The sequence below is a fragment of the Delphinapterus leucas genome, chromosome 10 (assembly GCF_059928025.1).
Source record: "Delphinapterus leucas isolate spDelLeu-1000000601 "Yukka" chromosome 10, BTC_Dleu_Yukka2, whole genome shotgun sequence".
In the NCBI taxonomy this organism is placed as follows: Eukaryota; Metazoa; Chordata; class Mammalia; order Artiodactyla; family Monodontidae; genus Delphinapterus; species Delphinapterus leucas.
In genome coordinates, this window is record NC_143138.1 from 73,528,190 (window position 1) to 73,550,326 (window position 22,137).

The window sequence follows — 22,137 nt, forward strand, 5'->3', positions numbered from 1 at the left end:
TCCAGTTTAGGACCTTGTTATTTCTTTATTTCAATAACTATAACTGGTCTCCCTGCCTTCAGTCTAGTACCCCTCAAGCTATTCCCTCCCTGAGTGAAATGTCAGTTTGATCTTAGTATTTACCTATCTAAACCCTATAGTGGCAAGTCCCCTATCATCTATATCATAAAGGTTGTACTGCTTGATACATCTTAAAAGGCTTGGTGACTGCTCACCTCTCCAGCATGATTTCCTGTCATTCTCAGTCTTGTGCTTCACATGCCACCCCCCCACTATGTTGTTTCTCACCTCTGTTTGCTCATGCTGTTTCAGTCCCCTCCCTTCTCATCTTGATTCACTCTTAATCAGCCTTCATGACTCAGCGTGGGACAGTTCCATCAGAAGCCTTTTCTGAATCCTCAGGATTGGGTCAAGTACCCTTGCTCTTTACTGGATTATTCTTGTTAGTACATGAAACAGTGTAATTTTTCTCATATTAAAAAATTATTATCTTGACCCCACTTTACTTTCTAGCTACTGCCCATTTCTTTGCTTCCCTTTAGGGCAGAACTCCTTAAAAAAGATTTGTCTATATGTACACTTTCTCATTCCCCTCTATCCATTTTCTCTTGGATCACTCTGGTGAGGCTTTCATTGTCCACTACATCCACAGTTCTTGTCAGGGTCATCAGTGGCTTCCAGGTTGCTATTTCCCTTGGTCAATTCTTATTCCTAATCTTCCTTGATCTTTCAGCATCATTTGACATAGTTGATCTCTTCCATGTTCTTGGAAACATCATTCACAATGTCTTCCAGGACACAACACTTTACTTCACTGGCCATCTTTGAAATTTCCTTTGCTTGGTCTTCATCTCCCTGACCTATAAACTTTGGACTGCTTCAACACTCTGTCCTGGGTCCTCTTGACTATCTGTAATTGCTTTCTCAATGATTTCATTCTGCCTCTTAACTTTCAGTTCTTTGTATATGCTGATGACAACCACATTTTTATCTCAAGCCCAGACTTTTTCCCCGGACTCTAGATTCATATCCAGCTGCCTTTTTGACATTTTCACCTGATACCTAACATACACCTCAAATTTAATATGTCCAAAGCTGAACTCCTGATACCTCCCTAACCTCAATAAAAAACCTTCTCACATTCAGCCCTTCCAGTTCACATAGGGGCAGTTACAGTTGACCCTTAAACAATATGGGTTTGAACTGCATGGGTCCAGTTATATGCAGATTTTTTTCAGTAGCAAATACTACAGTGCTACACGATCCGAGGTTGGTTGAATTCCTGGATATGGAACTACAGATACAGAGGGCCAGCTATAAGTTAAAAGTTATATGGGAGTTTTCAACTGCATGGAGGATTGGTGTCCCTAACCCCAGTGTTGTTCAAGGGTCACTTGTATATCCTTCTAAGTTGCTTGGGTCAAAAACTTTGGTATCCTTCTTGACCCCTTTTTTTCATATTTTACATCCAGTCTGTCAGGAAATCTTGTGCTGTACAAATATTATCATTTTGTGTGTGTGTTGTATAAAAGGTTAATGTTATGCTTTTCCAGTTTTATAGCACTGTTTTATTTTAAGGGCAGGGATCCTGAAGACCATATTCATACCAGATGCCTTGATTTGATTCCCCCCTCTCCCCCTCCCCGCCCCATAAAGAACTCTGGTGGGTTGCTGAAGCTCTTCCATTCAGAACTGAGTCCTGTAATCTGAAAGAACAAAGAGCAAGTGAGCTGTTAACCCTCTTAAGTACCTTTCATAAGTCAGTGATTTTACTTCTGAAGTGTGTTCTTGTGTCAAGGAGATGACTAGTTTATTAACCCTTTTGAATTTATTGAACTTTGATCTCCCTTGATGTTTAACTCTTTTTTTTTTCCTGGCAAATTCTGTTTTTCTGTGTTTTTCTCTCTTTGCATAGTTATATTTTTCTATTTGTTTGGGAGTTTGTTTTGTTTGTTTCTTCTTTTCATCTTCTTTCCACTTTCTTCCATCAAATGATGATAATGCGGAATTGAAGATTTGTTAGCCTTATTGAATAAAGTTTTATATCTCTTTTAATATTATTAAAGTTTAACTCTTTAAGATTTTTTTTTTGTGGAGATAAGCACTGTGAATAGTTTGTATACGTTCTTTCAGATTTTTGTTTTCTAATGGCGTATAAGCATATATCTTTTTTTTTTAAGATGAATCTCAATTTCAGGATATTTTATTTTATTATTTTATTTTTTTGGCTGTGTTGGGTCTTAGTTGCGGCACATGGGATCTTCGCTGAGGCACGCGGGATCTGTTGTTGCACTGCTTGGGCTTCTCTGTAGTTGTGGCGTGCGGGTTTTCTCTCTCTACTTGTGGCACACGGGCTCCAGGGCGCCTGGGCTCTGTAGTTTATAGCACATGGGCTCTCTCCTTGAGGTGCGCGAGCTCAGTAGCTGTGGCGCATGGGCTTAGTTGCCCCATGGCTTGTGGGATCTTAGTTCCCCAACCAGGGATCGAACCTGCATCCCCTGCATTGTAAGGCGGATTCTTTACCACTGGACCACCAGGGAAGTCCCTATCATTCTTTTTATAAAAGGGATCACTGGGGCTTCCCTGGTGGCGCAGTGGTTGAGAGTCCGCCTGCTGATGCAGGGGACACAGGTTCGTGCCCCTGTCTGGGAGGATCCCACATGCTAAGGAGCAGCTGGGCCTGTGAGCCATGGCTGCTGAGCCGGTGCGTCCGGAGCCTGTGCTCCGCAATGGGAGAGGCCACGACAGTGAGAGGCCCGCGTACCGGAAAAAAAAAAAAAAAAAAAGGGATCACTGTATGTCTTGATATATTTTAATTTCAGTACCCATACCGTTATATTATTTTTGATGATTATGATGTCTGATATTTAATCAGACAGTTTGGCTGGGCATTAGTAGTTTCCAGTTTTTAACTTCTATTAACATGGCTTCGGTACATACTTAACGCATTTGTCATTGTACATGTGTGCATTTCATTGTTTCTATAGGTTAGATTCCTGGATGTGGAATTGCTCAGCCAAAGAATATAAGCATATAAAATTTTAATAGTTGTTGCTGAATCATTTTCCAAAATGGTTGTAGCAGTTTACACTCTTATGCCCAGTGTATATATGCCCAGTATATTTCCCAGTATGTGAGAGAGCTGTTTCTCCACATTTTTATATTGCCAGAGCCAGGTATCACTATTCTTAATCTTTGCCAAACTGATATTGACCACTTTGATAATTGCCCATCTTCCTGAGCTTTTTGGTCTCTTGAAAGTTTTGGAGTTAGATGCTTGTTTGCCCCTTCCCATACATGTCTCTTTCTCTCTCTCTTTTTTTTTTTAAACAGAAAATTCAAATAGTATAGGAGGGTGTAATGGGAAAACCTCTGCCCTGCCCTAGTAATTTATATGCTACTTAGGTGTCCTAAGGAGCATTTTGAGTTTTGAACTGAGTGAGTTAATGCTTCTGGAGCATTATTCCATGACTTCACTGGATTTCCAACCCTGTCACTCACTCAGGGCCAGGAGTATAGTAGGGCTCTGGTTTAGAAATGGAATTATATGACATCTGTTAAATATCACTTGCTTAATTTATTCAGAAGCTAGTTCACACTGTCAAGTGAGCTGTAGATTGCTAACCTGTGCTATATATTCTGAGTGTATTTACATATATCTGAGGGTAGTTATTTCCTTTTGATATAACTATGATTAGGGAATTTCCTGATCCATATTGTGATGTGTGTTTCATATTTTTTATAAATGGTTTTCAGTCTGTGCTGTGAGACAGAGATTTAGCTGCTTCTTTGCACAGGTTGTGGTTATTTATGGTAATATTCATGTGTAATGGGGCAATGACATGCTATTTTTAACATCTGTATTTGTTAGAGTTCAGCTGTTACTGATTTATTTATATCTCTATCAGCTGTTTACTGTTTAAGTAATTAACTGGTAAATTATTTTTAAGAACTTTAGCTTAAGAAAGGTTATAAGGAAAAGGCATAAAGGAAAGTCTTGCATCAGTTCTCTGAAGAAAGTTTCAGTGATTACACGTTTATGCATATTCTGTGAATTTAGTAATAATAGCTGCCATTTGTTTAGCAGTTACTATGTACAAATGCTGTACTAAATACCTTACATGCTTAACATCATTCATTTAACCTTTACAACAAACACTCAGAGGTACATACTGATATTATCCCCAATTTATAAATCACCCTTTATAACTAAAGGGATGCTCAGAGAGGTTAAATAACATGCTCAAGGTCACACAGTATGTTAGAAGGTGATGGGACTGGAATTCAAACCTTTAATGTATGCTCTGTTCCATATAGCATATTGCTATTTGGATGTAATACAGTTTGGCCTATCCTATGGTAAATCAAAACTTTATAGCTTCCATTCTAAAGTATGAATTATTTCATTTATTTGAAATGTATTTCAAAACATCATTTGTTACTTGTGTCTATTGGAACTTTCTGACAGGGAATAAATGTTATAGTTTTAAAAAGATGGAATTGTAATGCTGTTCAGACTATGATTTGGACATAGAGGGTTGGGAGTTAGAGGCTTAACCTGGAATAAAGCCTTGAGTCTCTGGTTCAGGTGTAATATTATTTAGTGAGAAATGTTACTTGAACAAGAAATCTTATTTGTTAAGATATTTCAACTGGGGCTTCAGAAAGAAAAGGAGGCTTTTAACAAGTATAGAGTGTGGGTGGGTGGAAGCAAGGGCTTTTCGGGTCCAAGCACAACATAAGCAAGCATCGTACCTGGGGCTTGTGTAGGGAATTGCTAGTAGTTACGCAAGGATGGAATGGATGGTACTTTTAGGAAAAGTGGAAAATCCAGTTTGATACGGTGATTGAGGTCATTATGAAAGATTTTGAAAGTTATCAGAGCTCTCAGATTTAATTTTGAAGGCAAAGGGTCAATAGCCATTTTACAAAGGGAAACAAAATGGTCAGGTTTGTATTTTAGGAAATAAATCTAGCATCAGTGTAGAGGGTGAAGAGTGTGGAATCATAGCCATTGTCTTTGCAAATGTTACGGGCCTGAGTTAGAGGAACAGTAATGGGGAGGGAAAGGCAGTGTGGAATTGAGAGATTATTCTGAATCAGAATTCCTAGAAATTGGTGACATATTGAATGCCCTATGGGGTTATTGACATTATTACTACTGATAGTATTTGTTGTTATTACTGTTTTGCACTTGCTCTGAGTGACTTTGGAAAGTCACATATTCTATTTTTAGCAGCTGATGGCTCAATTCCTATTCACAGATGCTCAGGAAATGGTGGGTAAATGATGGAATGAGTTGGGGCTATAAATATCACACTCACGAAATATTTATTTAAAATACTTGTTTGGGGCTTCCCTGGTGGCGCAGTGGTTAAGAATCCACCTGCTAATGCAGGGGACACGGGTTCGAGCCCTGGTCGGGGAAGATCCCACATGCCGCGGAATAACTACGCCCGTGCGCCAGAACTACTGAAGCCAGTGCACCTGGAGCCCGTGCTCTGCTGCATCAAGAGAAGCCACCACAATGAGAAGCCTGCGCAACGCAACAAAGAGTAGCCCCCGCTCACTGCAACTAGAGAAAGCCCACGCGCAGCAACGCAGACCCAACGTAGCCAAAAATAAATAAATTTATTTAAAAAAATAAAATACTTGTTTGATGCCTGTTCAGCAGGCATTTTATTAAGGGCTAGGGATATCACTTATCTTGATCTTCAAGGGATTTGCCATGGTCATGAGGTGTCTAATAGACCTTATTTGCCATTCTTACTTTCTGTGTAATCTTCGGGCATATAATTTAACTTCTTACCCTGTCTGTTCATGTGGGATACTACTTATTTCATAGTATTCTGAAGTTTAGATAAGGTTATGTGTATAAAGTGCCTAGCATAGTCCCTGGCATATGCTTGTTCCCTTTTAATCTGCCATGGACATGGAAGCTGGGAAACTCAAATTTATTAGGATTGTTATGTCAAATAGGTGGTAGAAGGTAGTGAATGCATTTCTGAAAGAAATTTTGAAAGTTCACTTTTCCTGATAATTTGGCATAAGGCCTGATTGCTGTTTTATGATTTTATTGTGACCGTAGAGAGGTTACTTTGATGTGTTGCTTGTGTTTCAGCCTCAACCTGCGGATCCATCAAATGAACAAAATCATTCCTAATTCATGTGATGGTTGGTAGAAACATTAGAGATAGTGGTTGTGAAATGACCAGACAAACATAAGTAGCATAGCAGAATAGTTGAGATTAAAAACTTTAAAATGGACATCTCTCCCCATTACTACCTTTGGCAGGTTAGTTAACCTATTTTAGTCCTAATTTCTTTATCTGTGGTATAGGGATAATAAAACATCTACCTCATAGGACTGTTTTAAAGAATAAGTGGAAGACTGCATGGAAAGTAGTTTATCCAAGCATATGGTAAGAACTCAAAAAAACTTGTGATTATTGTAAATTATGTGGTATCTTTTTGACACTGTTGAGCAATTAACTCTTCTTTGGCTTTGCTCTGTGTTTATAATTTCTGTATACATAGGTGAATTCTGGATATAAGTGATGTTGCCTTTCATGGTAGTGAAAGAAATCAACAACGCTTCTAAAAGAAAAACTTCCCAGCAGCTTCACCTTTGGCCCTTAAAACCTTGGGAAAATGTTTAAGCCCTTGTGTTAAAGCAGTAGGTGGAGGTGGAATTTGAATGTGATACTACTTTCTGTTACTAAATTTCAGTTCAAAATTAAAAAAAGAATTAGTGACTCTTAATTGGGGGCATTACCTACTCATCCCGAGAAACAGTGGATGTCATGAGAGATATTGGGAAATGTCATGAGAGATATTGGGAATAGACTATGTTTTGAATATCTGAATCATGTGGGGGGCAGAAAAATGGGAGCCTCTGCACTATACTCAACCCCGTAAGGGGTTTATTTTCTTTGGTCCCAATAGTCATTTCCCATTGTTTCATAAATTTCATCATTATTATTTCTATATATTCACTTATAGTCCTCAGTAACTGTTTTCTCTTCTCTTTCAAAGTAGAAGTATTATAATTTTTAAAGAACTCCCCTATGGATGTGTGAATTGTCAAAGCCTTGAGGAGATAAATCTCTTGAAGAATTAACTGTCACTAAAAACAGGGAGACGTGAGTAAAGAACAAGTTGTCTTCAACATTAAAATTATATGCCAACCTGAGTGGTTACGCTTAAAGAATAGAAAAGGCCATCATAATCATTTTGATTACTTTATTAAGCATTTTAAAAAGCTATGAATGTTCTTTTGGGGGGCAGATGTACTATTTGTGTCTTTTAACATTTCCATTTAGCTTGTTTGCCAAATAGACTGTTTCATGTGTGGGCAGTTTTTTGTTTTTGTTTTCCTAAATAAGATCTAGATTCCTGTTTTGCCAATTTTGCTCATCTTTAATGGAAAAAAATTAATTTCTCCTTCTCCCCTACCTCCTAGTGACTGTATAAATCAATATCAACTGTCCTTAGATTTAGCCCATAGTGTGCATTATTAAACAATATGTAGGGCTACATCCTTTAAATATAGTGACCTTGTTCTGTATTTCCCACAAATGTGATCACAATGATTTCCTTTTGTGGCAAACAAGACTGTTATTCTATGGGTGAGGTTTTTTGACTATCAGAGATAAAGGATGGAGGTGCAATTATTTTATTGTTATTTCAGCTGACCTCAGGATGGTTTAAGCTAACATTTTGTGAGGAAAATAATGATCTATAAATTATTGTCAGAGTATTTTGTATTTAAAATATCACAATATCCCTTTGCTCTATCCTTAATATGCTAAAATATGTGGTATTTTAATAAATACATGTTTATTTTAGGTATTGACGTTAAAATTTTAACGTTTGAGGTTAAGACCTCTTGGGGTCTAAAAGATTGAGTTTGAGATCAGTATCTGTTCTTTAATTACCTCAGTAGGAGCTTCAAAGACAAAGAAGAATGCATCTTGCTGTGATTAACACACCGTGAGAGGAGAAAATAATCAGGATTTGCCTGTCAACCTATCAATTTTGGGTTATAGGAAATAGGTTAATCTCTTCCAAATTGGAATTTGGTACAGGCTTTCAGTAGCCTCACCTCTCAGAACTGTAGTGTTCTGATAATATGTTTATTTTGCATCTTGCTAAGATTCAGAAATCTAATTTACTTTGTCTTGAGTTCTCAGTGAAGGGTTGTCACAATTTTGTTTGCATATTTTAGAAGGGTGTAATCATTCTAGCTGTGTTTTATATGTTTTGTAATGTTTTCATTAAATTAAAAAAATTTCTCCTCCCCATCTTCTCTACTTCTGTTCTACATAATCGTATCTCTGTTCCTATGTAGAGAGAAATACTTTTGCTTTCTCTTTCTATTATGGACTGGCTCCACAAGAAAGAATTACTTTACAACAAATGTGTCTGGGATGTCACTTGGAGATGGAAAAAGTCCTGGCAATTTCATAACATTTGTAAGACCTTTGGGTGTATATTGACAAATTCATTCTAGTTTACTTGTGAGATTTTATTTTGGTGAGAACATTTTACCACTTTTCTATGTGTTTCCCTATGGCATGTGAATAAAACTTTTATTTCCCCCTTCAGTGGCACAACTTAAAAATTCCAGCCTCTGAAATATGTGGTGCTTTGCTAGTCAGGAAGCCAGGAAGGTTATATAAACAAATCCATATTGAACATGCTTATCAACTAAGTTTGTGTACTCTAAGAAATAACTAAATTGTTGGTGGCAAAAACGTACAAGTTATGGATCTACCTATTTCTAGTGACTCCCACTGTAGTTCATCCTACACACAGCTGCTAGATTATCAGAGCTGTTGGAATAATCTCTCTAAAACAGTATTTTCATCAAATCCTTTAGTAGTAGCTTCTGTCTTAAGAAATCTCAACTCCTAAGTGCAGTGCTCAGGCCCTCTCTTTATAGCTTCACTCTATTTTATATTTCCCCACTTCTTCCTTTGTTTGTTTTTGGTTACCCTCTAGGGCTGGGCCTTAACTGTATATAAATATACTGTAATACCTGTTCCTCCTCCATCTCCTCCTTCTCCTTGCCTTTCATTCAGGTCACCTCTCTTACTCTTAAGTGTCTTGTTAGCAACTGACTGTGCCTAACTTTATTAATCCAAATCCTGCCTCTCAGGATTTTGGTACTTAATGCATACTCTCTTAATTTATTCTCAGTGTAGAGTTGCTCCGTATTTGATTTTATGGATGTGCAGTCTCTCCAGACAGGTGCCAAGTAAACGTTATAGATTAAAATGATTTGCCGTAATAGTGGAGTTAGAGTTGAGATTGGCTCTTCCTATTCTGATTGCTTCAGGAAAACTTCATAAACAAAGTGGGATTTCATAACTTTGGACTCAAAGACCAGAGACTGTTTAGTCTAAGTAGGAGAGAAGGAAGGCGTTGTGGAGGTTTTGAAGGAATAGCAGTGTCAAATCTGTGCTATCTGTGAGACCATGGCAATCTACTTAATATACCTGAGCCTCAGTTTCTTAATCTAGAAAATGGACATGGTAATAGCTACTTGGTAGGATTGTTGTGAAGATCAGAAGTGCTTGCACATAAAAGGCAGTCAATAAATGGTAGCTGTTATTATAGATTAGGGACTTGTGGAGTGATGCCATAAAAAATAATGGAGGAGGAAGCTCCAAAAATTGGTTTTCTTCACCAGGATGACTGTTAAGCTAGCATGAACTGTCTGAAGCAATTATTTTGGAACTCTGGAGTCTAAGCAAACACTTGCAGCATCCAGGGGAGTGCTTAATGAAGAAGAGGGTGATAAATTTCTGAGAATTTCAGTGTTTTGCACAGTGGCTACCATTTCCATCACCTAGCCCTGTGGTGGGTAACTGTGGGTATGGTGGCCCATGATTCCTGGTGTGACTTTGCCTGTCTTTCAAAAATTGAGGTTGTATGTTTTTGTCACTGCTTTTTTTTTTTTTTTTTTTTTGCGGTACACGGCCTCTCACTGTTGTGGCCTCTCCCGTTGCGGAGCACAGGCTCCAGATGCGCAGGCTCAGCGGCCATGGCTCACGGGCCCAGCTGCTCCGTAGCATGTGGGATCTTCTCGGACCGGGGCACGAACCTGTATCCCCTACATCGACAGGCGGACTCTCAACCACTGCGCCACCAGGGAAGCCCTTTGTCACTGCTTTTTATTGCTGAGGGCCTGGCACAGAGGCTGGCCATTGTTTCAAACCCCACAGACTAGAACAGCTTCCCTGGCATCTGCCAAGGGGATTAAAGAGACAAGACACACCCTTCCTGCCTTTTCTTATTGGATCCTGACATTTAAGGGAATCTCTGTTAGGTCACTGGATGACTATGGAGATGACAAAACAGAGTTCAGTGATGATACATGACAAAGAATATAGTCTTTGCAAAAAATTGTTTGGAAAAGTCAGTAAATAAACTGGTGACTGCAGCCTTCATCAAGTAACAACAGCAATCCCTGGGGTGAGGAGAGAACCTGATTTCTATAGTTACCACGTTACAATATTCAAGATGTCCAATTCTCAAAAAAAATTACAAAGCATATAAAGAAATAGAAAATTATGGCCCATTCACAGGAAAAAAAAAAGAAATTGACAAAAGGCATCCCTGAGGAAGCCCAGACATTGGACTTACTAGACAAAGACTTTTTAAATTAACCGTTTTTAATATGCTCATAATGCTGAAGGAAACCATGGACAAATTAAAGAAAAACAGGAGAACAATGTATGAATAAGTGTGGAAGATCAGGAGAGAGATAGAAATTGTAAAAGTATTAATACAATAGCTGAAATAAAAATTCAGTGGAAGATTCAGTGACAGATTTGAGCAGGAGGAAGGAGTCAAACTTGAAGTTAGGGCAATTGAAATTACTCTGTCTGAGGACTAGAAAGAAAAAAGATGAAGAAAAATGAACAGTACCTAAGGGACCTATGATACACCATCAAGTATACCAGCATATGCATTTTGGAAATCCCAGAAGAGAGTAAGAAAGGGGCAGAAAAAAATTATTTGAAGAAATAATGGCTGAGGAGAACTTCACAGTTATAGTTCTTACATTTACGTCTCTGATCCACTTTGAGTTAATTTTTGTATATAGGGGGAGGAAGGGGTCCAACGTTTGCAAGTGGTTATCCAGTTGTCCCGTCACCATTTGTTGAGGAAACTGTTCTTTTCCTATTGGATGGACCCTGTTCTTTTTCAAGATTGTTTTGCCTATTCAGGGTCCCTTGCAATTCCATATACATTTGCGGATTGACTTTTCCATTTCTACAAAAAAGGCGATTAGGATTCTGGTAGGGATTGCATTGACTCTTTGGACCAGTTTGGGTAATATTGACACCTTAATATTTAGTCTTCCAATCCATGAACACAGGATGTCCTTCTGTTTACAGGCATACCTTAGAGATATTGTGGGTTCAGTTCCAGACCACCACAATAAAGCAAATATCGCAATAAAGCGAGTCACATGAATTTTTTGGTTTCCCAGTGCATATAAAAGTTATGTTTACACTATACTGTAGTCTATTAAGTGTGCAATAGCATTATGTCTAAGAAAAACAATGTACATACCTTAATTAAAAGAAATGCTGTTGGAAAAATGGCGCCAATAGATTTGTTTGACCCAGGGTTGCCACAGCCTTCAATTTGTAAGAAATGAAATGTCTGTGAAGCACAGTAAAGTTAAGTGCAATAAAACGAGCTATGCCTGTATTTGTCTTTAATTTGTTTCAGCAGTATTTCGTAGTTTTCATTGTACGAGTTTTTTACTTCTTTGGTTAAATTTATTCCTAGGTGTTTTATTTAGATGCTATTATAAATTGAATTGCTTTCTTAATTTCCATTTTGGATTGTTCATTGCTGATGTATACACACGACTGATTTTTCTGTTTTTCTTATAAACTGCAACTTTGCTGAATTTGTTTGTTAGCTCTAGTATCTTTTTTATGGGTTCTATGGGATTTTCCTTGTAGAGAATCTTGTCATCTGTGAATAGACATAGTATACTTCTTCCTTTCCAATTTGGATGCCTTTTATTTCTTTTTCTTGTGTCTGGCTAGAACTTCAGTACAGTATTGTGTAGCAGTGGTGAAAAGTAGGCTTTCTTGCCATGTTCCTGATCTTAGGAAGAAAGCTTTCAGTCTTTCACCATTGAGTATTATGTTAGCTGTGGGTTTTTCATAAATGTCCTCTATCATGTTAAGGAAGTTCCTTTCAGTCCTAGCTTTCTGGGTTGTTATTTTTTGTTTTTTTTTTTAAATATCATGAAAGGATATGAGATTTTGTCAAATGCCTTTTCTACATCAATTGAGATGATCTTGTGGTTTCATTTTGGTTTTTTCCTTTTTTCTATTAATGTGGTATATTATATTGATTGACTTAAGTTGAACCACTTTGGATAAATCCCACTTTTTCAGCAAGCCAAGCCACTGCTTTTCCATCATGGGTGAGTTCTGAGTTAGGCTAAACAGAGGTGAGAGCCTCTAGTCAGACCTTCAGGTAGCCCCCAGACACGTTAGAGTAGACGGACACAGTAATTTGCAATTTAGGTCTGCTCTCTCTGGAACTAGGTAACAGGGTCCCACAGTGGGAATTCAGGCTGATGTCTTCAAGGCTTCTGTTTTACAGGGGGAAGGGAGGGGACAAGGGTGAGGAATGCCACGAAGATTTCCCACTTTTTTTTTTTTTTTTTTTTTGGCTGTGTTGGGTCTTCGTTGCTGTGCACAGGCTTTCTCTGGTTGCGGCGAGCAGGGTCTACTCTTCGTTCAGTGCACGGGCTTCTCACTGCAGTGGCTTCTTGTTGCAGAGCACGGGCTCTAGGCTCATGGGCTTCAGTAGTTGTGGTGCGCGGGCTCAGCAGTTGTGGCTCGTGGGCTCTAGAGCACAGGCTCGGTAGTTGTGGCACATGGGCTTAGTTGCTTTGTGGCATGTGGGATCTTCCTGGCCCAGGGATTGAACCCGTGTCCCCTGCACTGGCAGGCAGATTCTTAACTACTACGCTACCAGGGAAGTTCCAAGATTTCCTACCATTTTTAAGTTGCCTTATTCTTGATTCAGTATTCACATGGTTGCTGTAAAACTTTGCTTTCCAAGGCTCTGATGAAGTTGGTTCTGACAGTTTCTCCTTGTTTTTTCAGCCTTTGTGTGGGGATAAGAGCTTGGAGCCGCCTACTCTGTCATTTTGCTGATTTCACTTTCTTCATTTGTTTTGATTCCAAAAAAAATTCCTTCTTTTTATTTCTTATTTCTCTTAAGACATTTTTTGTTATATTTAGTTACTTGTGTCCTTTTAATTTTATACTCATTCCTGAAATGATTTCCCTTTTTTTTCTATTTCTTTTTGAGTTCTTTCACCTTTCCCTGAGTTTTGTAATTGTGATTTATATTTCTTTTTCGTGCCTTGAGTTATTTTCTTAATGTCTTTTAGCTTGTTCTGAAATAGTGTAATTTTGATCTGTTCCCGAGATTTGTCTGTCATTATGTGTAGGGAATGTTATTTTGCTCTTTATTATTTTTTTTAAAAAAATAACTGTATGGCATGGGACACTGATATTTTTCTGTTGCTCATTTTTATGTGTAATTTGTTTTCCTGAACTTACAGAAGGGGGTCATGATTCAGGATAAATTTTCTGATGTCACAGAGCTCCTTCTTCTGTTGTTTTTGTAAAATGTTTAAAAATACGATGGCTTACTTTCCCCTTTTCTACTTTTATCTGGGTCTTTTTCTTTCCTTGTCTCTATTGTCCCTGCCCTGATCAATTTTGGTTCCATACCCAACAGCTTTCCCACAGTGTGGAGCCCTATCCTTGAAGGCAGCTTTGGTTGGTAGGTTGGTTTTAAGAATTTATAAGACTCAGACTGCTCCAGCCTTTTTCAGGATCTACCTCATACTCACTTGTTAGTGGATTGGGCCGAACCTTTCCCATTTTCATCTTCTCTTCTCAAATTAGCTATCATATAGTCCAGTAAATATCTAGTGACTATTCTGAGGTTCTCAAGTCCCTCAAATCCTGCATTGTTTCCATATACACATCCTCCTGCACAGATGCTGATTTCATGAAGGTCTTGTGACTGTTGATGGTTTTCCCCGCTTGTATTTTGAGGTTCATATGGATAATTTGTCACCAATTTTTGTTGCAAACGTTGCCCATGGGATTTTGGTTTTGCTGTCTTAGTCACTTTTTTTGATTTTAGGTGGTGATTCAAGTAAATTAAAAATCTATGATGTATGGAGTCTTGCCTGGTGGTCCAGTGGTTAAGACTCCACACTTCCACTGCAGGGGACAGAGGTTTGATCCCTGGTCAGGGAACTAAGATTCTGCATGCTGCGTGGTGCAGGCCAAGAAAAAGAAAAAAGAAATATCTCTGATGTAGTATCTGCCATCTAGAATCCAGAATCTACTCTGCATTCACATTTTTAAAACCCCCCTGTATGGACTTAGAATTTCTGGCCTCTGGCCTGTGGCACATCTCCTGGGTTTGTGCTTTGTTCTGAAGCTTTAATTCAAATGTTATTAATCTATTGGTGGTTGGATTTTTTTTTTATAATTACTATCATCATACCTGTGTGTGTGTGTGTATGTGTGTATGTATTTATTTATTGGCTGCATCGGGTCTTAGTTGAGGCGTGTGGGATCTTCACTGAGGCATGTGGGATCTTTTGTTGCGGCTCACGGGCTTCTCTCTAGTTGTGACATGTGGGTTTCTTTTTTTCCTCTCTCTCTAGTTGTGGTGCACAGGCTCCAGACTGTGTGGGCTCTGTAGTTTGCAGCACACGGGCTCTCTCATTGAGGGTGCAAGCTCAGTAGTTGTAGCACACGGGCTTAGTTGCCCCACAGCATGTGGGATCTTAGTTCCCTGACCAGGGATCGAACCCGCGTCCCCTGCATTGGGAGGTGGATTCTTTACCACTGGACCACCAGGGAAATCCCTATTGGTGGTTGGATATTGCAAAAACCTGTCAACGTAGAAAAGCTAGAAAGAAGCAGTTTATCATTATAGTGGAAATGAAAGCATTTACAAATTGCAGCGAAGCTGAAAGTGATGCAAAATGTATTTGTTTATGGAGTGAAAGAGCAGAAAACTTTCTGAAGGCCAAAGAGCAAATTATGCAACCTGTAAAGAGCTGTGCCTGCGTCTTTGAAGGTAATCGTAATAAGCAAGAAACAAGGAAAAGTGACTGATGGGGTAAGGACAACCTTTCAGTTCAAGGATCACCATCAGTGCTTGATTTGGGGGAGCTTAACCTTCAGTCAGGGGAAGGCAGGGAGTTAATTGAAGATAAAGCGTGAAAACAGTGAAAGTTGAACTTTGGCCACGAGCTACAGGGTTTTTATAAGTTCCGGGCTCCTTACACATCTGCTCAGCATCAAAGTGAATGCCCATAGGCTAATACAAACACCAGAGATGCTTGGGCATTCCTTAGGCTACTAGGAAATAAAGATAGTTAAAGCTTCAACAAGATTTGTTTTTTAGAGTAGTTAAAAATTTTCTCTTTTGGGACTTCCCTGGTGGCACAGTGGTTAAGAATCAGCCTGCCAGTGCAGGGGACGCAGGTTCGATCCCTGGTCCGGGAAGATCCCACATGCTGCGGAGCAACTATGCCTGTGCGCCACAACTACTGAGCCTGCGCTCTAGAGCCCGAGAGCCACAACTACTGAGCCCATGTGCCACAACTAGTGAAGCCACGCACCTAGAGCCCATGCTTCACAACAAGAGAAACCACAGCAATGAGAAGCCCACGAACCGCAACAAAGAGTAGCCCCCACTCGCAGCAACTAGAGAAAGCCCACGCACAGCAATGAAGACCCAATGCAGCCAAAAATAAATAAATCAAAAAAAAAAAAAAGCCTGATAGAAAAAGATGTATCAGCATAGAGGAGAAAGATATTTCTGGTTTGAAAGTGACAAAGGACCAACTGACATACCTGCTACGGGAGATGCATCCAGGGACTGTAAGCACTGTCACTTGCGAGTGCCTTGCAAATAAGTTGACTTATTTATACCTGTCTAACCTGATAGTAAATAGAATAGCTTCTGTACAATGTAGACTGAATCTAGTGGCAGATTGTTTCATAGAAGGTGCAGAAACATTTTTAATAACAGTTTTTCAAAACACCAAGGGCAGAAGGTTAAATCAGTGAAAATATTTCTGCAGGGAAGTAAACAATTGCAGTCTAGCTATACTCAAGTGTGGAGGCTCAGGGGCATGAGTGGAGGTTAGTGTGGCTGAGAGGGATAAGGGAGGAAAATAGTGTGAGTTAATGAGTTTGGAGAGGGAACCAAGAGCCATATCATGTGGGGCTTTATTGGCTGTAATGGTAAGAACTTTGGACTTTCTTCCAAGGTGTTTGGAAGCCATTAGCTGGTTGAGAGCAGAGGATCAATGAGCAACTAACGTAAATGGTATGTTCAAGCTAAATGAAGGCCAAAGATACCATGGTGTGCTCTGGACATAATACAGACATGTTAGAATGAAAAGAACATGGGTTAATATTGATTAAAAGTTTTTTTAATTTGAAAATTTATGGTTTTAGAGTTAAGAGCTACAAACATGAGGTGTTGAGATATATGTGTGTGTATGTGTATACACATAGAAAAGCACACACACATTTTTGTTTTTCAAACAGTTTTCTAAACAGTACTGAACCTCATTTCATATGTTCTTACTTTTGTTCTCTTAATTTTTTTTTTTTAAACCACTAGTAACAGCCCACTAAATTGACTTAGTAACACACTAATGGATCAGAATTTCAAGTTTGGAAACCACTGTAAATCTATAATCCCCTTACTTGGCTTGCCAAGGCACATATAACTGAAAATGACCAAACCAGAATTCAGATATTGCCACATTTCCCAAGAATATATTAAAATTAAAAAACAAACTCGTTTATACAGTGCAACAGTAGGTTCCAGTGTAGAAAAAATCTTGAGGATAATTGTTCCTACTTGAGCATATTGCCTGTGCTTATCTCCCTGGTGTGAAATATTAAGGCCTCTAAGTTTCAAATGGATTTGTAAAATATCAACACAATTTTCTTTATTAATGGTCTGTAACTAACTATATAAACTGCTAGCCAAAGTAACAGTTGGTCTCTTTTTGAATTATAAACAGAGACTAAGTCATTTATAGACAGCTTGGTGGCCTTGAAATTGTCACCTAGGAATTAATGAAAAGAAATGTCATTTTCGTATCTTCTGCAAATTGCTTATTCTTCTGTTGTGTTTCATTTTGGAAGAGGGTTTTTGGAAGGAGTGAAGGATAAATGAAACATAAAGGTCAGTGTGAAGTAATGGGGGAAAAATGTCCCTTTTAATTCTGTGATATAAATCCCTGCTTCTGTATTCCATAGCTTTGTGACTTTGGAAAGATACTTGCCTGTGCCCCACTTTTCTCACTTATAAATGGAAATAATATCTATAACATAGCTTTAATGTTAAGGTTAAATAACGGCCTGGTGGTGCAACATGTATTTTAATAAATATTAGTTTTCTTCTTTCCTTTCTTCCTTAGGAAGGCATTCAGTGAAAATGTGTTGCTAGAATAAGCAGGGCTGGAGAGTGTAGAAAGATGCAAAAAGAAAGGTACATCTTTTTTTATTGGTTGTTCTTTTCCTAGTAAGTCTATTGTGTGTGATCCCAGTTGTTCCTAATTTCTCTTGGAATAGGTAGGTGATAAATAGGTAGGCTTCCTGTGCCTCCTGCTGTCCCTTCCCTTGTTAAAGAAGGAAGATTACCCAAGTGATGAAAGGCAAGTTTGGGGGGGCCAGGAAGTGGTACCTTCGTAGTTGATTCCTGTATTTTAGTTTCTAGTGTCTCCAAAATGTTTATCACAAAGAGTTTACTGAAGTGTTGGGCCTGATACCACGTATGTTAGTTAACTGATAGCAATTAATATAGGTGTTACCTAATACCAATTGTCCTTGCCTGTGGAATAAACAGCACTTCCTTTGACTTAACCCAGAAATCCTAGGAGCAAAGTTACAAAGTCAGAGTGAGATGGAAAGATAAAATTAGAGTTTTGTGTAGCTGGCTTAAAAAAAAGAAAATAACAGCTTTTATTGAGATATAATTTATACCATAAAATTCAGTCTTTTAAAGTGAACAATTCATTGCTTTTTAGTATATTCACAGAGTTATGCAACCATCACCACTATCTAATTTTAGAACCTTTTAATCACCCCAAAAGGAAATCTTATACCCATTAGCAGTTATTCACCCCACCCCATCCTACCCTCTGCCCCAGCACCTCAGCCCCTTGCAACCACTAATGTGCTTTTTATCTCTATGGATTTGCTTATTCTGGATATTTCATATAAATGGAATTACATAATATATGTCTTTTGTGACTGACTTCTTTTACTTAGCATAAGGTTTTAAAAGTTCATCCATGTTATAGCTTGAATCAATACTTCATTCCTTTTTATTGCAAAATAATATAATTCATGTGGATATACTATGTTTTGTTAACCCGTTCATCAGATGATGGGCATTTGGGTTGTTTCCATATTTTGGCTATAAGGAATAATGCTGCTATGAACATTCATGTACAAGTTTTAGTGAAGACATATGTTTTCAGTTCTCTTCAGTATATACCTCAGAGTAGAATTTCAGGGTCATATGCTAACTTTTTGTTTAACATTTTGAGGACCTTGTAAACTGTTTTCTGAAGTGATATACCATCTTTTCCAGCTGGATTTTAAATCACCCAGTTTCAGGGTTCTAATTTCATATGTAATGAAGGAGAATCTTAGCTGAAATAAGTGGTTTGAATTGATAGGGGAAAAAAATCTACCTGCAGTAGTTTGCAAAGTTGGAAGTATTGATACTATTTTTTAAAAGTAGGTTTGGAATTATTACTACTAATCTTTGGCTCTTTTTTTAAATTTTATTTTTGCAGTTTTATCTCCAAGACACTAAAAGTAGTAATGGTACCTTTATAAATAGTCAGAGATTGAGTCGAGGCTCTGAAGAAAGTCCACCATGTGAAATTCTTTCCGGTGACATTATCCAGTTTGGGGTAGATGTGACGGAGAACACACGGAAAGGTACGGGTATGGATCGATTTTTCCTATTATTTGTCTTGTTTGTTTAATTTTTTATTCTATTGTTTAATGTTACAAAACATTTCATGTTTGCAAAAGCAATTTAAGTACAACATTTTATGCAGTGAAAAGTTGAGTCTCTCACTTTCCCTATCGTTTTTCTAAAATTTTAAATTCTAAAATGTTAAATAATTTATATTCTTTATCACAGTATGAAAACACAGGGCACTGCTGTGTCAGTTAGAAAACAGTTGGCTGTGGTGATGCTGTACTCAACCAATAGGAGCTTAAACCATAAGGATATTTCTTGTTAACTTATTAACAACAAGCCTGGAGGTAGGTAGGTCCAGACTTTGTTCACTTGGCTCAGTGATGTTATCAGGAATCCAGAGGGTCTTACTGTCCTCCCATTCTGTTATCCCTTACATGTTGGTTTTTTACGCTTTTGCTTGTTGCCTCATGGTCTAAGGGTGATGGCTGCAGCCCCAGGCTTTATTTTCCTCACACCAGTGTCCTAGGCAAAAAAGATAAGGTGGGGGCAAAATGCCTTTTTGTGTGGCTCTCTTTTCATGTTTGAAAGAACAATCTTTCATAGACTCCTTCCAGCAGATTCTTTCTTTTGTCTCACTGGCTGCATGGGTAGGTCACATACATACCTTTAACTGTAGCTACAAAGGAGCCTGGGAAGGAAGTTACTTGGCAAAGGGAAGCAGGAGATCCGTGACTGGCATAGATCAATTATGATTTATCCCTTTTATTTGTGTCTTCATTGTTGCCCCAAACAAAATCAGAATTCTGTAGGCAGCTACCACGAATATAAAATTTCATGTCTCAAGTATTTGAAACTAGGATTTCTCTAGCTAAATAAATTTAGATTAATTTTACAATTCTGAGGCTTTTTGGCCCTACCTAGTTCACTGTTTACTTTATGACCAAGAAATTATATGGCTGAATCATAAAACTAAATAAATAGGAACCAAAAGTATGCAGTCCCACTGTCTCAGTTTAGTATAGACAGTGGAACTGATTGGCAAGTTTCTCCTTTTGTTTCTCTGAGCACACTCTGATCTGATAATACCCTAAGTCATTAGTCTCTGGCATTTTGCACAGTAGATATGGGAACCCAGGGGGTGCTGGTGATGATAGTGTGTGTGTGTACACGTGCATATACGTTTACATACTGCAACTGCAGTATTATTTTTGCTGGGTTTTGTTGGCCTCCTCAGAGTGTTAGGTTTTTTGTTTGTTTGCCTGTTTGTTTTTTTAAGGTGTTAGGTTTTGAAATTTGGATGTGTGTAGGGCCAACGTCTTAGGAATTTTCATTTACAGTTTAAAATAGAAGGGAAAGTTTGTATTTTGATGCAAAATATTGAGTGCTTCTTACTAAGAGAACTCAACTTATGTATAAACATACTGAGAACAGCTGCAGTGGACACTCTGATATCTGCTGTTGCCACATCACACCTCCTCTGCTAGCAAGTCATTCAGCAAACATTTACAGAACCCCAGCTGTGAGAAGCCCACAGAGAAGACAGAATTTGATTACACTGTCTTTCTTTCCAAGGAATATCTATTTTCTTGGCTTGCATTTCTCAAAGAGAATTAAAAGGTGTTAATTGATAGAAGAATGAAGTAATCAAATACATTTAGGAATGCTTAGTTAACCAAAGATAGTCAGGACTTCTCCGACCTTATAACATGCTAACATATATGCAGATCTTCAAGGGGGTGACTGATATAAGATGTAGGTAAGTTCCAAACTCCTTCCCTCTCTTCTTCCCCATCTAGCTGTGGGGGCCACTTTAGAAAATGCTGTAGAAAGCTAAGAGGACAACTCTGAGATTCAGGGTTACTATTAGTACAATATTATTTTGACAACGTAGATTCTTGCAGGCTTCTTTGAAAATTTATCTTTTATGCCAACTTTAAGGAAAGTAAAGAAAAATTTCTTCATCATTTAAAATGTTGTTTCTTTTGGTATTTATTGCCTTCAAAAAGTTGACTTATATTACGCATGGCCTCTTGGGATACAGCTGTGTCACGAGTTGAGTGTTACTGTTTAAACATATGCTTTAAAAAATAAAAAAAAAGATGCTCTATGCTAAACAGTATTATGATAAGCTTTATATCACTTGGAAAATCCTACTGAAATTGTACAACACTACTGGATAACCCCTGGATCAAAGAAGACATCAAAAAGGGAATTTCAAACTATGTGGAAAGGAAAGGAGACTTTCATACCAAAATCCAGTAAATCCTTTACTCAGATAAAAATTTATAATCTTAAATATTTTCCGTGTTAAAGAAGAAAGACAAACAATGAAGGAACTTGGCACTTAGAAGAAATTAGAAAAAGAACAACAAGAAAAAGAAGTTGGGAAGAAGAAATAAAAAAGCAGAAATTAATGAAGTGAACAAAAAACTCTGAAAGGGATTAAACAAACCCAAAGGCTGGATCTTTAAAACAAAACAGTAAAATAAAATAGGTAATTAATAAGCCTTGATTCCTTTATTAGGTTAAAAAATATATAAGGAATGAGAAAGGAGATATAAACACAGATATGGGATATACCAAAAGAATTATTAGAGACTGTTACATGACAAACTATGACAAAGAAAAAAAAAAAAAAAAAACTAGAGTAAATTAATGTTTTCCTGGCAAAATTATCCCAAGATGTAGGAAACTTTTAAGTTGATTTCTTTAAAAGAGACTAAAAAAAGTTATTAAAGATTGACCAGAAATGGGCATTCACAGCCGAATTTGGTCTTACTAAAGAACAGATAAATCCAATGTTGTTTAAATACTCCAACATAGGTGAAGGTGGGAAGCTCTCAAAATCCTTTGAAGAAGCCAGCAGCCTGTCATTAGTGCCAAATTCTGATACAGATAAAGTACAAAGAAGAAAATTGTAACTAATTTCATTTGTGACAATAGATTAAAAAATCCTGATTAGGGTATTAATAAATTAAATTCAGAAATGAAACTATGTGAGTCTATTTTTGTTTTGTAAATAAGTTCATTTACATCATTTTTTAAGATTCCACATATAAGTGATACCATATGATATTTGTCTTTCTC

General features: G+C 37.8%; 1 protein-coding gene across 28 annotated transcripts in view; it reads left to right on the forward strand.

The window, feature by feature from the left end:
- Positions 1 to 22,137, forward strand: part of SLMAP (sarcolemma associated protein) — a 150,754-nt gene that overhangs the window by 44,794 nt on the left and 83,823 nt on the right. For 14 of the 28 annotated variants that reach the window (XM_089918124.1, XM_089918122.1, XM_022572766.3 and 11 more), the window contains exon 3: positions 18,914 to 19,061. In XM_089918124.1, the coding sequence (XP_089774250.1) occupies positions 18,914 to 19,061 (148 nt within the window). Of the gene's footprint in view, positions 1 to 17,527; positions 17,599 to 18,913; positions 19,068 to 19,269; positions 19,395 to 22,137 lie in introns of all 28 variants that reach the window. The other 14 variants (XM_022572758.3, XM_022572756.3, XM_022572764.3 and 11 more) reach the window with 3 other exon arrangements.